Raw genomic sequence first — 13925 nt, 5'->3', positions numbered from 1 at the left:
AAACCAGCCAAAAAACCTGAAAACAACAAAAAAAACCCCGAAAACCAGAAAAAAAGAACCCAATCAATAAAAATCCTAATACCATGAAAAAATCCTAACACCACCAAAGAAACCCCATATAACCAGTCAAAAAACCACCAAAACCAACCAAAAAAAACCCCTAAAAATCAACAAAAAACGCCCAAAACCTTCACATTCCCTCATCTGAAAAATTCAGATTTTTCCTATTAACAGCACCACCAACCTCCCCCTTTAAACACTGAGTTCCCCCTTCAAACACAAGGCCCAGAATGAGATAAGAGGGGAAATAAAAAACATTTCAGGTGTGAATACCATCCTCAAAGTTGTCAGAAGCCACTTTCCTCATGATGTCCCGAGCCAGGGCTCTGGGTGGCCCAAAACCAGCAAGAAAACTCAAAAATCAGCAAAAAAAACCCAACCAAAAAAAACCCCACCAAAACCAGCAAAAAACCCCTATAATTAAAAAAATAACCCCCAAAACAACCAAAAAAACCCCCAAAACAGAAAAAAACCCCTAAACCAGCAAAAAGCCCCCAAACCAAAATTCTAATACCAAGGAAAAACCCTAAAATCATCAAAAAAACCATAAAACCAGAAAAACAAACAAACAAAAAAAAAAACAAACCCCAAACCAACCAAAAAACCCCTAAAAAATCAACACAAAACTCCCTAAAAACCAACAAGAAAACACCTAAAAATCAACAAAAAAAAGCCCAGCACCTTCACATTCCCTCTTCTGAAAAATTCAGATTTTTCCTGCTACAGCACCCCTGAGTTCCCACTTCAAACACAAGTTCTAGAATGAGATAGGAGGGGGAAAAAAATAAGATTTAAGGCGTGAATACCATCCTCAAAGTTGTCAGAAGCCACTTTCCTCATGATGTCCCGAGCCTGGGCCGTGGGGGGGGTGTAGCCAATGACAAAATTCACCAGCACCGAGGGGTCCAGGGGGCCCAGGTCTGTGTTGGGCACCTCGTCATATTTCCTGTGAGGGTGCATCATGCTCATCAGGATCAGCCAGAAGAGGAAAAACAGAGGGAAAAGCACCTCCTGTGTGGAAAAATTGGAATATTTTGTAATTTAGTGTTTTTAAGGGTCATAAAAATTCAATATAGGCTCGTTACGATCAGCCAGAATGGGAGAAGCCAGAAGGAAAGCGCCTCCTGGACAAAAAAAAAAAATTCAAATTTCAAAAAAAGAAATTCAATATTTCAAAAACATATTTCAAAATTTAGTATGTGAAAGGGTCAAAAAATTCATTATATACTCATCAGGATCAGCAGAATAGGAAAAATAGCGGGAAAAGCACCTCCTGCACCAAAAAAATTGAATATTTAAAAAAACCTCATCATATTTCCTGTGAGGGTGCACCATGCTCATCAGGATCAGCCAGATGAGGAAAAACAGAGGGAAAAGCACCTCCTGTGCGGAAAAAATGGAATATTTTATAATTTAGTGTTTTTAAGGGTCATAAAAATTCAATATATGTTCATTAGGATCAGCCAGAATGGGAGAAACCAGAGGGAAAGCACTTCCTGGACGAAAAAAAATTTAAATATTTCAAAATTTAGTATCTGAAAGGGTAAAAAAAATTCATTATGTACTCATCAGGATCAGCCAGAACAGGAAAAACAGTGGGAAAAGCACTTCCTGGATGAAAAAAAAATGGAGTATTTAAAAATTCAGTATCTGGAAAGGTCAAAAAAACTCTCATGATATACTCATCAGGATCAGCCAGAACAAGTGAAACCACAGGGAAAACAGTTCCTGGACAAAAAAAAATGGAACTATTTCAAAATTAAGTATCTGAAAGGTCAAAAAAGCTCTTTATGTACTCATGAGAATCAGCCAGGAATGGAAAAATAGAGGGAAAAGCACCAAAAATTGGAATATTTAAAAAAACCTCATCATATTTCCTGTGAGGGTGCATCATGCCCATCAGGATCAGCCAGAACAGGAAAAACAGAGGAAAAAACACCTTGTCCACCAAAAAACATGGAATATTTCAAAATTCAGCGTTTCAAAAGTTCAAAAATACACATCATATACTCACGAAGACCAGGAAAAATAGTGGGAAAAGCACCTTCTGCACCAAAAAAAATGGAATATTTCAAAAAGCTCATGACATTTCCTGTGAGGAGCCCCTCACCTGCACACTGCTCTTCTTGGTCCTGCACTTGATCAGACAATTCTTGAAGAGCAGAGCTCGGGTTTGCCTCCACACTCCTGCCTCCCTTGGAGCTCCTGGGGCCATTGTCTGGGCTGCTTTCAGGAGAAAAAATACAAATTTTTAATTAAATTATTTTTAATTAAATAATTTTCCAAGCTGAGCCGGGCAGCCGCAGCGTTCGGCAGCTCTGGTTTGGATTGCCACGGAGAGGTTTCACTTTCAGTTTTTCATTTTTTAATAACTCCTGATACACATCACGTGTCTGACACTGGGAACTGGGAATGGGAGAGACTGGGAATGGGGAATGGGAGAAATTGGGAACTGGGAATGGGAGAAAATAGGAATTGGGAATGAGGGAAACTGGAAATTGGGAATGGGAGAGACTGGGAATGGGGAATGGGAGAAATTGGGAACTGGGAATGGGAGAAACTGGGAATGGGAGAAACTGGGAATGGGGAATGGGAGAGACTGGGAATGGGAGAGACTGGGAATGGGAGAGACTGGGAATTGGGAATGGGAGAGACTGGGAATGGGGAATGGGAGAAATTGGGAACTGGGAATGGGAGAAACTGGGAATGGGAGAGACTGGGAATGGGGAATGGGAGAAATTGGGAACTGGGAATGGGAGAAAATAGGAATTGGGAATGAGGGAAACTGGGAATTGGGAATGGGAGAGACTGGGAATGGGAGAGACTGTGAATGGGAGAAATTGGGAATTGGAAATGAGAGAAACTGGCAGGTGGGATTGGGAGAAATTTGGAATAAGAGAAATTGGGAATGAGAGAAACTGGGAAAGAGAGAATTTGGGAATGGGAGAGACTGGGAATGGGAGAGACTGGGAATAGGAGAGACTGGGAATTGGGAATGAGGGAAACTGGGAATTGGGAAGTGGAGAAACTGGGACTTGGGAGAAATTGGGAACGAGAGAAATTGGGAACGAGAGAGACTGTGAATGGGAGAAATTGGGAATTGGAAATGAGAGAAACTGGCAGGTGGGATTGGGAGAAATTTGGAATGAGAGAAATTTGGAATAAGAGAAATTGGGAATGAGAGAAACTGGGAAAGAGAATTTGGGAATGGGAAAAACTGGGAATTGGGAATGGGAGAGACTGGGAATGAGAGAGATGGAGTGGGAGAGACTGAGAACTGGGAAAGAAAAATTGGGAATGAGAGAATTTGGGAACTAGAGAAACTAGGAATGAGAGAGACTGGGAATGAGAAAAACTGGGAATTGGAAATGAGAGAAATTGGGAATAAGAGAAATTGGAAATGAGAGAAATTGGGAATGAGAGAAACTGGGAATGAGAAACTGGCAATTGGGAATGAGAGACATTGGGAATGGGAGAAGCTGGCAGTGAGAGAAATTGGCAATGAGAGAAACTGACAACTGGGAACCAGAGAAATTGGGAATGAGAGCTATTGGGAACTGGGAATGAGAGAAATTGGCAGTGAGATAAACTGACAATGAGAGAGACTGACAATTGGGAATGAGAGAAACTGGGAATGCGGAAATTCGGAACAAGAAAGCTTGGGAATGACAGAGATTGGGAATGAGAGAAACTGGGAACGTGGAAATTCGGAACAAGAAAGCTTGGGAATGACAGAGATCGGGAATGAGAGAAACTGGGAACGTGGAAATTTGGAACAAGAAAGCTTGGGAATGACAGAGATTGGGAATGAGAGAAACTGGGAATGTGGAAATTCAGAACAAGAAAGCTTGGGAATGACAGAGATTGGGAATGAGAGAACCTGGCAGTGAGAGAAATTGGCAATTGGGAATGAGAGCAATTAGGAATCCATCTGGGAATTTGGGCTGAAGGTGCCCCAGGACGCCTTGGAGCCACCCCAGGCAGGACTCGGAGCTCCAGCCCAGCTCCCTGGCCCTGAGTTAAGCCAGGCTCATTCCCATTTCCCCAGGGCACCCCAGTGCCAGCAGTGCCTGTGCAGCAGCACTGGCAGCAGCAGGGCAGGCAGAGCTGCCCCGGGGCCAGCTGTGCAACGGGCTGTGAGTAACCCCATCCCCTGCTGGAGCACAGCCAGCACCACTCACTGCTTGCTCCTCTTTAACCTCTTCATCACCCCCCAGGCTGCACGTGGCCCCGGGGAGAGGAGAGAGAAACGAGATTAATTAATAAATGGGATGGAATGGGAAATGCTCTGCCAGGAGATAACCACACGTACCTGGGGAGGGATGGAGGCTGCAAGGGCTCCTCTCTGCTGGGTTTCCCACCCTTTGTGCTGCCTGAGCTGGGCAGTCAGGGCTCAGCGTCCATCTCCCTCTGCTTCCTCAGCCGGGAACGTTGGGACATTTCACCTGGGAGGGTGAGAAACAGCAGGAGCTGCTCAGAGGGGACAGTGGCACAAAGGCACCTCCAGCAGCACCAGGGACAAACTGCGGGGTTTGGCTTCTCTGCCTCTGTCAAGGACTGAAGCTCTTGAGGTGGTATTTCGTGCTCAGACTCAGGTGTTTATTTCTTACATGGATAAGAACAAAAAAGATAAGAAATAAAGAATCTTTTTTCTTTCTTATCCATATTTCCATCTTTATTTCTAATATAGATAATTTCTGATCCATATTACAGTCTCACAAGGGGTGAGTTATGAAGTATTTCACTAATGAGGCACAAAATAGCTATAACTACCTTTCTCTAAAAGGTCTTTTAAGGATAAACTGTCCAATTAAGAAATGACACCTCAATTATTTTCACTTTTAACCCAACAACCAACCACCCATGGCCTGCAATGGGGACTTTTTTATCCAATTACACAAAACCACCCAAACCCATGGAGAAGAAGGTGAAGAAGAAGGAGCAGCCTCTGCCCTAAAATCTCCATCTTGCTTTATATATATTACTGTATTTTAAACCCTTAACTCTAAGTTTTCCCCCCTGTGATATCACACACTTCTAACCAACTCCACACCCACAATCCCAGTGCTATTAATCAATTTTGGAAGCTTCTCCACAGCCTCAGGTCAATGCAGAGTTCTACTGGGGGTCAGTGCCTGCCAGCACAGAAAGTCTCAAAGTCTCAGCATCCAAAACTCCAACAAGAAACTGAGTAATCCCTCAACCCTGCAGCCAAAACACAGTGGAAAATATGGAATTTATCCGTATTTCAGCCTCCCAGCACTCCTTCCAGAGGCTGATGCTGCTGGTGCCTGTGCAGAGCTCCGGGCTCTCAGTTATCTGTCAGACACCACATGGCCCAAACTTCCTTCCCTGGCTGGGTCCTAATGGGGAAATCTTTTTTTGGAGCACAGGCACCACCTCAGGAAGCTCCTCAGATGTCAGCACCACTATAAATACACAAATATTTTATACACAGAGCCTGTCTGAGCATGGGAGGGGTGAGAGGAGGGGAAAGGGGCTAAAAGGAACCGAATTCTCATTCCCAGGATGGCTCTGGGGTCCTCCATGGAGCAGAGACCCCACAAGGGATGTGGGATTCAATTTCTGGGAAGGAATCCCACCTCCAGCCTGGAGTGCTGCCCTCACACTGAGACTACTCCAAAAATTAAAAATAAAAAAATATTTTGCCTAAAAAGAAAAAAAAAATCAAACTACAAAATGCTTCAACACCAAGCTACAACAGTAACCAAGCCCTGAAGGAAAAATGAGTACAACTCCTCTGCATATTTCCAGGCAAAAAAACCTTTCCCAGTGACAGCAGAGTGTTTGAAAAATAATCAAAAGCAGCAGTTCTTGCTTACAGGTCATGAAAATCACTGTGCCTCTCCTCTGCTCACAGCATGCCCTGCAAGTGCCACTGTTTGCACATTCCAAGAGCATTCCCAGGAATGAAACAACACCAAGGGTCGTCCTCAACACAAGGGTCTGACCCAGGAACCCTTTCCCTCAGCAACAATATTTTAATTAATTAATAATTATAATTATAACATTAATAATAATATTATTAATGATAATAAAACAATATAATAATAATAATAATAATAATAATAATAATAATAATAATAATAATAATAATAATAGTAGTAGTAGTAGTAATAATGTTTTCATTAAACTCCCAAACCTGGCAAAGACAATTTAACAAGATTCAATCATCACTGCCAGTTACTGTTTTTTCTCTAATTATTTTCCATCCACTTCCAAAACCCAAAACACTCCCACATCTCCACTGGAACTCTGCCATGCTTTCATTTACGTCAGCCAGGTTGGAGGAAGGGTCATTTGAAGAATGTTAATTAATTTTTCATATTACACCTGCCACCTCCATGTAGGCTACAGAACGATGAAGGACACTGAAGAAGCATCACTTGAAGGGTGAAAAATTGTATTTGGGGGAGGAAAAAAAACAAGCAAAACCCTCTTTGAAACTCCAGATGAAGGAAAGGAACACAGAGGATGAGCAGAAAAAGCTGGCAAGGCATTTGAATGGATTAATAGCAGGAAAAATGGAGATAGGCCGTGAGGATCCTCCTCAGCTGAGGCCCTGCCTTGTGATTTGTGCTGCTTTGGCAAGAGGGTGACACACAAACCCTTGTGGGCATCTCAATCACAGCCATGCCAAGGGAACGGCTGGCTCTGGGCTGTAATTCCACATCAGAGATGCCAGTGCTTCTCAAACACTGCTCAGCTGATCCTGGGAAGCCTCCCTTCCCTTCCCTTCCCTTCCCTTCCCTTCCCTTCCCTTCCCTTCCCTTCCCTTCCCTTCCCTTCCCTTCCCTTCCCTTCCCTTCCCTTCCCTTCCCTTCCCTTCCCTTCCCTTCCCTTCCCTTCCCTTCCCTTCCCTTCCTCACAGGGTGACTTGGTGCTGCTCAGCACGTTTGCCTTGGCTCTCCAGCCAAAAACAACCCCAAAAACCCCAAAAACCCAAAGAAAACCAAACAAGAAGTGTGTCTGCCACAGCTAAACGAGCTGTGGCTCGAGGCAAAAACAATTCATGAGTGAACAACCCCGTGGAACAGCAGGAAAATGAGATTATTGATCTTGCTGCTACAAGGCAGCAGCCGAGCTGGTCCTTCAGCAAAACTCTGCTGTGCTCTTCACATTATTGAAATTGTGGCTACAACAACATGTAATAACATAAATGCTTTATGGTAAGTTTAAAAAATGGGCTGAATTGTCTCCCTTTTCTGAATTTTCTCCCTGGTCTGAATTTTCTCCCTGATCTGAATTTTCTCCCATATCAGCCCCAAGGGGAACCCCTGCCCTGCCTGGGGCTGCAAATCCCTTCCCTCCAAACTCATCCCTGATTCCCTGTGGGGACAAGGAATGACACAGGGCAGAGCTGGGTCGGGCTGTCCCTGCACGGCTCCTGCAGCATCCTCAGCATCCTCCTGCATCCCTGAACATGTTCCTGCATCCCTGAACATGTTCCTGCATCCCTGAGCATCCCTGAGCATCCCCAGCAACCCTGAGCATCCTCCTGCATCCCTGAGCATCCCCAGCATCCCTGAGTATCTCCTGCATCCCTGAACATCCCTGAGCATCCTTGAGCATCCTCTGAGCATCTCCAGCATCCCTGAGCATCCTCTGAGCATCTCCAGCATCCTCCTGCATCCCTGAGCATCCTCCTGCATCCTTGAGCATCCTCTGAGCATCTCCGAGCATCCCCAGCAACTCTGAGCATCCTCCTGCATCCCTGAGCATCCCCAGCAACCCTGAACATCCTCCTGCATCTCTGAACATCCTCTGAGCATCCCCAGCATCCCTGAGCACCCTCCGAGCATCTCCAGCATCCTCCTGCATCCCTGAGCATCCTCCTGCATCCCTGAACATCCTCCTGCATCCCTGAACATCCCTGAGCATCCTCCTGTACCCTTGAGCATCCTCTGAGCATCTCCAGCATCCTCCTGCATCCCTGAGCATCTCCTGAGCATCCCCAGCATCCCCGAGCATGCCTGAACGTCCCCGAGCATCCTCCCGCATACTACTGCATCCCCGAACATCCTCCTGCATCCCGGCAAATCCCTGAACATCCCCGAGCATCCTCTGAGTACCCCCAACACCCCTGAGCATCTCCTGAGCATTTCCACCATCCCCGAGCATCCCTAAGCACCCTCTGAGCATCCCCAACACCCCTGAGTATCACCGAGCATCCCTGAGCATCCCTGAGCATCCCCAGCATCCTCCCGCATCCCCAGGGCGCCGCAGCCGCGGTTACCCCGCGTGTCTCGCAGGAAGGGCACTCCTGCATTCCCCCCGTCCCCGTTGCCCGCTGTGGCTCCCCGGCACTGCGCTTTTCTCACCGCTCAGCGCGCAGCCCCGCCGGCCCCGCCGCCCCAGCCATCGGCACCCGCGGGTAATGACGCGCACCCAGGTACGGCCCAACTCCTCCTCTTCCTCTCCGCTCCTTCCCCTTCCCGTCCCTCCCGAGCCCGAGGGGCCGGGCCCGGGCCCTGCCACCGCCCCCCGGCCCGGGACCGCCCCTCGGCAGCGGAGCCGAACCCCCCGATAACCCCCGAACCCCCCGAACCCCGCCAGTAACCCCCGAACCCCGCCGGTACCCCCGGTACCCGCCGAACCCTGCCAGTACTCCCCAGCACCCTCCGGTATTCCCTGGTACCCTCCGGTACCCGGCGAACCTTGCCGGTACCCCCCAGTACCCTCCGGTATTCCCCGGTACCCCCTGAACCCCGCTGGTACCCCCCGGTACCTCCTGGTACCCCCCAGTACCCTCCGGTCTTCCCCGGTGCCCCCTGAACCCCGCCGGTACCCCCCGGTACCTCCTGGTACCCCCCAGTACCCTCCGGTCTCCCCCGGTACCCCCTGAACCCCACCGGTACCCCCCGGTACCTCCTGGTACCCCCCAGTACCCTCCGGTCTCCCCCGGTGCCCCCTGAACCCCACCGGTACCCCCCGGCATCCCTCGGTAGCCCCGGGCCAGCCCGCAGTGCCGGACCCCTCCCTGCCGCTGCCCTTTCTCCCCTGCCGGACAGCCCCGATCCAGGGGCCCCCTTCCCTCCCCTCCCGGGGGCTCGGGACCCCTTCCCTCGCAGGGACACTGCTCCCCAGGGACCCCTCCTCTGAGAGACCCCCCCTCTCCAGGGATCTGCTCCTCCCGGGGCTCCCACGCTCCTGGCGACCCCATTGTCCGAGCACCTCCTCATCCTCCTCCCAGAGACCCCTTTTACAGGGACCCCCTCCTCCAGGTTCCCCATTCCTCCTGAGGACCCCCTTCCCAGGACCCCGTCCTATCAGTGACCACCTCTCCTGAGGACTCCATTCTCTGGGTAATCCATCACTGCCCTCCCAAGCACCCCAATCTCGGGATGATCCCCCCTTCCCAGGGACCTCCATCCTGCAGGTGCCTCCCTTCAAGGGACCCCCCTTTCAAGGATTCTTTCCCCTGGGTGACGCCATTCCTCCCGAGGACCCCTTTTCCAGGGACCCCATCCCCTCTGAGGACCCCTTTCTCATGACCCCATCCTCCAAGTGACCCCATTCTTCCTGAGGCCCTTTCCCAGGTGACCCCATCCCTCCTGAGGACTCCAATCCTCCAACCTCTGGGTGATCCCTCCTGCCAGGGACCTCCATCCCTCCCTTCTCAGGATTCTCTCCTCCAGCCCCATCCTGATGCCTCACCAGCCCTAAAATCACCACCAAAGGAGATGAAAATGAGGGAAAAAGTGAGGAAAAAAGCAATTACCGTTTATTGAAGGTCCTCCAGGCAGGCTTATGGCAGAATACACAAGTGGTACAGGCCTTTGACACTTTTATAAGTTTTATAAGAGTCCCCAATTAGAAGTACAGTTAATGAAGGAGTTCCCCTGTTGGTTCAGCCCCCTGCTGAAGCCTCCCCCTTGCTTCCAGCCCCACATTGTATCGAAACACATGGGAAAGTGAAATGGCCTTGGCTGGCTGAAGAAACAAAATTAGAGCAGCACTCCAGGAATGTGTTTGTCTCACAAAGCTTTGGAGTTAGCTGAGAAACTAAATAATTATACAACAACAGCCAACAGAGCCACAAATACAGGAAAAATACATAAAAAGCAAAAATCTTTGGGCATTAATCCCTCCTGAGGGCTTCACTCGCAGGGATCCCATCCTCCAGGTGAGCACCTGTTCCAGAGACCCCATCTTTGTGTGTCCCCCTCCCAGGGACCCCCATCCTCCAGGTAACCCCCTCCTCCAAGGGATCCTCTCTTCCAAGGTTTCTCTCCTCCTGGGCATCCCATTTTCTCTCTGGCCGCCTGTCAGGATCCGTCCTAGTGGACAGATGACCTGATGGTTCGTAGGAGTGACCTCAGAGTGCAAAAACCAACACGGTACAAGGGGGTTTGCAGTGATAATCAAATCAAATGCAGTTTTATTGAAATAACTACAGCAAAAATGTGATAGAGGGATTAAGGGAGAGAAAAAGAGAGAGAAAGAGAGAGGGAAGGAGGGGGGATATAGCTACCAACGCAGAGACGAAGTCCTTTGGTCCAGTTGAGGATCCGCCTGCTACGCTGGGGAGATCTCAAAGGCTCCAGCTAACTCAGAGGTTTTTATTATTGAAAATTGTGAGGGGGAGGAAACAGACACAATAGGGAACAGATGTAACAGGTAGTCCATGTTCTCAGTTCTTTTTCTTGCGCACACAGCTGGCTCAGGCACTGGCTGAGGAGATCTTCTCCACATTTACTGGAAGTGATGTGTTTGCATCAATAAACCTGTGGCTAAGCACAAGGATGATGCATTTGCATCCTCTGCAGCCCAGATTGCCAGCAGGAATTCAGAGCACCTCATTTTGAGGCCTCCCTTTTTCTGGGAGCTGGAAAGAGGCTGAAATAAACTGTGCAAAACCCAAATTGCTCCAGTGTTTACTGCTCCAACTGCAGCTGCACCAAACTGCAGAGGGTCCTTGGTCTCTCTCAAAGCAATCAGCTCCTGGACACCAAAAATATCCTGATATTCAGACCCAGGGCATCATTAACAAGTACAATTTATCCCTGGATTTAAAGGAAAGGGCTCAAAACCAGCTGAGAATTGCAGCATTTTGCATCCCTAGAAGTGATTATGCAAAATTCAGTTCTTTAGGAGTCAGGTTTGCTCACACCATGCAGGACAGGGTTTTACGCCACGCCCTCATCCCCTTTCTGGAACAACATCCAGGCTGGCTCAGAATAAAATTTCATAAAAGAAATTTCAAACTTGGCCTAAGACTTGGCACAAGGAGTCCCAGCCCAGAATAGATTTTTACGGGAAGTTTGAAACCTCTGGGGGAAAAAAACAAAAAAACAAAACCAAAAGCTTTAAAGTGAAGCATCAAGAGAGCTCAACAAGAGCCATGGCAGCAGTTCAGTGCACAATATATACATTGTGTGCAATGCATATAGAATGCCATAATTACACCCAGATGGGTACAAACATAGATTCACTCTGGCCATGAGTAATACCTCATGATTGCAGAAAAAAGAAGCCAAATGCCTATTTTAAGTCAGCAGAGTTTGAGGGGGGAAAATGTGACCTCTCCCCAATGGGGATGTGACAGAAAATGAGAATTTTTGTCAGCGCCACTGTTGTGTGTGGCACCATGCCCTGGTCCTGCAGCCACCTGCCCACCTCCAGCTGTGCTCCCTTCCCAGTGGTTTTCCTGGCTGGATTATTGAATATGATTTCCTGCTTTAAAAAAAGCTCCTGGCTGGTTCTGCACTGCAGCACACTCCAGATATCCATGTCAGTTAAAGGAGGAGATGTTTCCGGCTGCCATCCCAAAAAAAAGATCCCTTCAGACAGAGGTGCCACCTCTCCTTGTTTAGCACTGGAGCTGCTCAGCCTCGTTCCACCATGTTTTAGAACATTTTTGTAGTGGCGGAAAAGATGCCTTCAGTTTTAGATTTCATATGTTCCAGGTTCTGTGCTGCTTCAGTGTGCGGGGCTGGGCTCACATCAGGGCATGCTGAGCTCTGTGCACAGAGCAGGGAGACAAAACAATTCCTGCTCCAGCTGGGCACCAAGGACAAATGATCCAAATCTCAGCCCAGGAGCACAAACCCCGTGGGCTGGAGAGAGAAAAACAAGCAGGGTGGGACTGGATGGGTAAAGCTGGGATGGGACAATGAACTGCAAGGTGCAAATGGAGCAGAGCTGATCCAAGGGAGAGACCCCGTGCCCGGCCGTGCATTTTGGGGCCATTTTGGTTCACCTTGGGTGCAGCCCTGGCTGGGCTCTTGTGCTGCCCAAGATGGATCCATGGAGGAGATGCTTTGAATAAATCTCTGCTTTATTCTGTAACTCTGCCCAGCTCTGTTCAGCTCAGCCTTCTCAAGGCATCAGTTCCTCCTCTTTTTCTCTCTCCCTGGCTGCTGGTAAGGCCTCTCCTTCTGTCCCTCAATATCCAGGTTTCTCCTTGCCTTGCACACTCCATACGGAGAATTTTAAGGCTGGCTGGGACCCCAGCATTGCATCCACCTGAAAAAATCATTCTGCATCCCTGGGGATCCAGAGCAACGAGCAGTTTATGACTGAACCCTTGACTGAGTTGTCGAATGAAGCTGCTGAAGAAAGGGGTGGCATGAAGGAGCTGGGCACAAACAGCAAGAAACTGAGTGCAAAGGGCAGAGCAGTGCCTTGAGGTGAAACCCTGCCCCAAATCCCAAATCCCAAATCCCAAACGCTGACATCTTCTAGGAGTGAGGGGTGCAGGGGAGTCAGGGGAGGGCTGAGGCCACATCTCCTCACAGCCACCCACCAGTGATCCATGCATTGTCACCCAGCAGTGTCACCCAGCAGTGACCCACACAGTGTCACCCAGCAGTGACCCACACAGTGTCACCCAGCAGTGAGCCACACAATGTCACCCAGCACTGGGCACTCAAACAATGCCAGCTGAGTGAGCTGCAAATATTAAAGCCAGAGGAGCTGAAGGGTGATGGATCTGACCCCAAAGATGGAGCAGCCAGCCAGGGGGGCTGAAGGGTGATGGATCTGACCCTAAGGTTGGAGCAGCCAGCCAGGGGGGCTGAAGGGTGATGGATCTGACCCTAAGGATGGAGCAGCCAGCCAGGGGGGCTGAGGGTGATGGATCTGACCCCAAAGATGGAGCAGCCAGCCAGAGGAGCTGAAGGGTGATGGATCTGACCCCAAAGATGGAGCAGCCAGCCAGGGGGGCTGAGGGTGATGGATCTGACCCTAAGGATGGAGCAGCCAGCTGTCCCTGCAGGGCTGAGCAGGCTCAGGGCAGTGCTCAGAGCCTGCAGCTCGGGATGTGACCCTGAGAATGCACAGACACAAAAGGGCTGGGGCTGAGGGCTGCTCTGAGTGCTCCCAGGTGCCCCAAGGATGAATTTGGGTTCATTTCTGCAGCAAAGCAAACCCAGAGTGTGTCATACACAGAGAGGGCACAAAGGAGCAAATGCAAACACTAAAATACCCAGCAGTGTTTGCAGCATTAAACCCACACCAGCAACCAAGGAAAAAGCACCACGCTCAGCTCTGCCCAAAGTGGGACAGAGGGATGGGACCTCTGACTTTCTGCAGCAACACAGAAAAAGGTGACCACAAAAAGAGATGTGACTGGTAAAATTTCAGGTTTTTTCTAAGAAACAAAACCATCCCCAAGTGCAGGAGTGCAAGGCTCAGAGGGAAGGACAAGCAGTTAAAGACAGGCCATGTAAAAACTCCTTTTCCCCCAGTCCCAGATCAATGATTTTAGAATGATGAGGCTGCTTTAGTTCACCTGTGCATTCATTGCATATTTTTCTAAAAATGTAAAATTCCTACCTGGTTTTCCAGCTCTGTCCCTCCTCTTTAGGTTACCACACACAAACATCACCCTCACCCCTCCT

General features: G+C 48.9%; 1 protein-coding gene across 1 annotated transcript in view; it reads right to left on the bottom strand.

Moving 5' to 3' along the window:
• The window catches only part of ABCA5 (ATP binding cassette subfamily A member 5), a 44074-nt gene extending 35599 nt beyond the window's left edge, over positions 1–8475 (bottom strand). Inside the window, exons 1-4 of the mRNA XM_059485625.1 lie at positions 8403–8475; positions 4373–4505; positions 2171–2283; positions 867–1071 (exon numbers count right to left, since the gene is read on the bottom strand). Coding sequence (XP_059341608.1) covers positions 867–1071; positions 2171–2275 — 310 coding nt within the window. The 5' untranslated portion in view covers positions 2276–2283; positions 4373–4505; positions 8403–8475. The remainder of the gene's footprint in view (positions 1–866; positions 1072–2170; positions 2284–4372; positions 4506–8402) is intronic.
• Positions 8476–13925: the final 5450 nt, after the last annotated feature.

The sequence above is a fragment of the Ammospiza nelsoni genome, chromosome 19, assembly GCF_027579445.1.
Source record: "Ammospiza nelsoni isolate bAmmNel1 chromosome 19, bAmmNel1.pri, whole genome shotgun sequence".
Taxonomy (NCBI): domain Eukaryota; kingdom Metazoa; phylum Chordata; class Aves; order Passeriformes; family Passerellidae; genus Ammospiza; species Ammospiza nelsoni.
The sequence above is the reverse complement of the archived record's forward strand: the minus strand, read 5'-3'. Positions and strand labels throughout refer to the sequence as shown.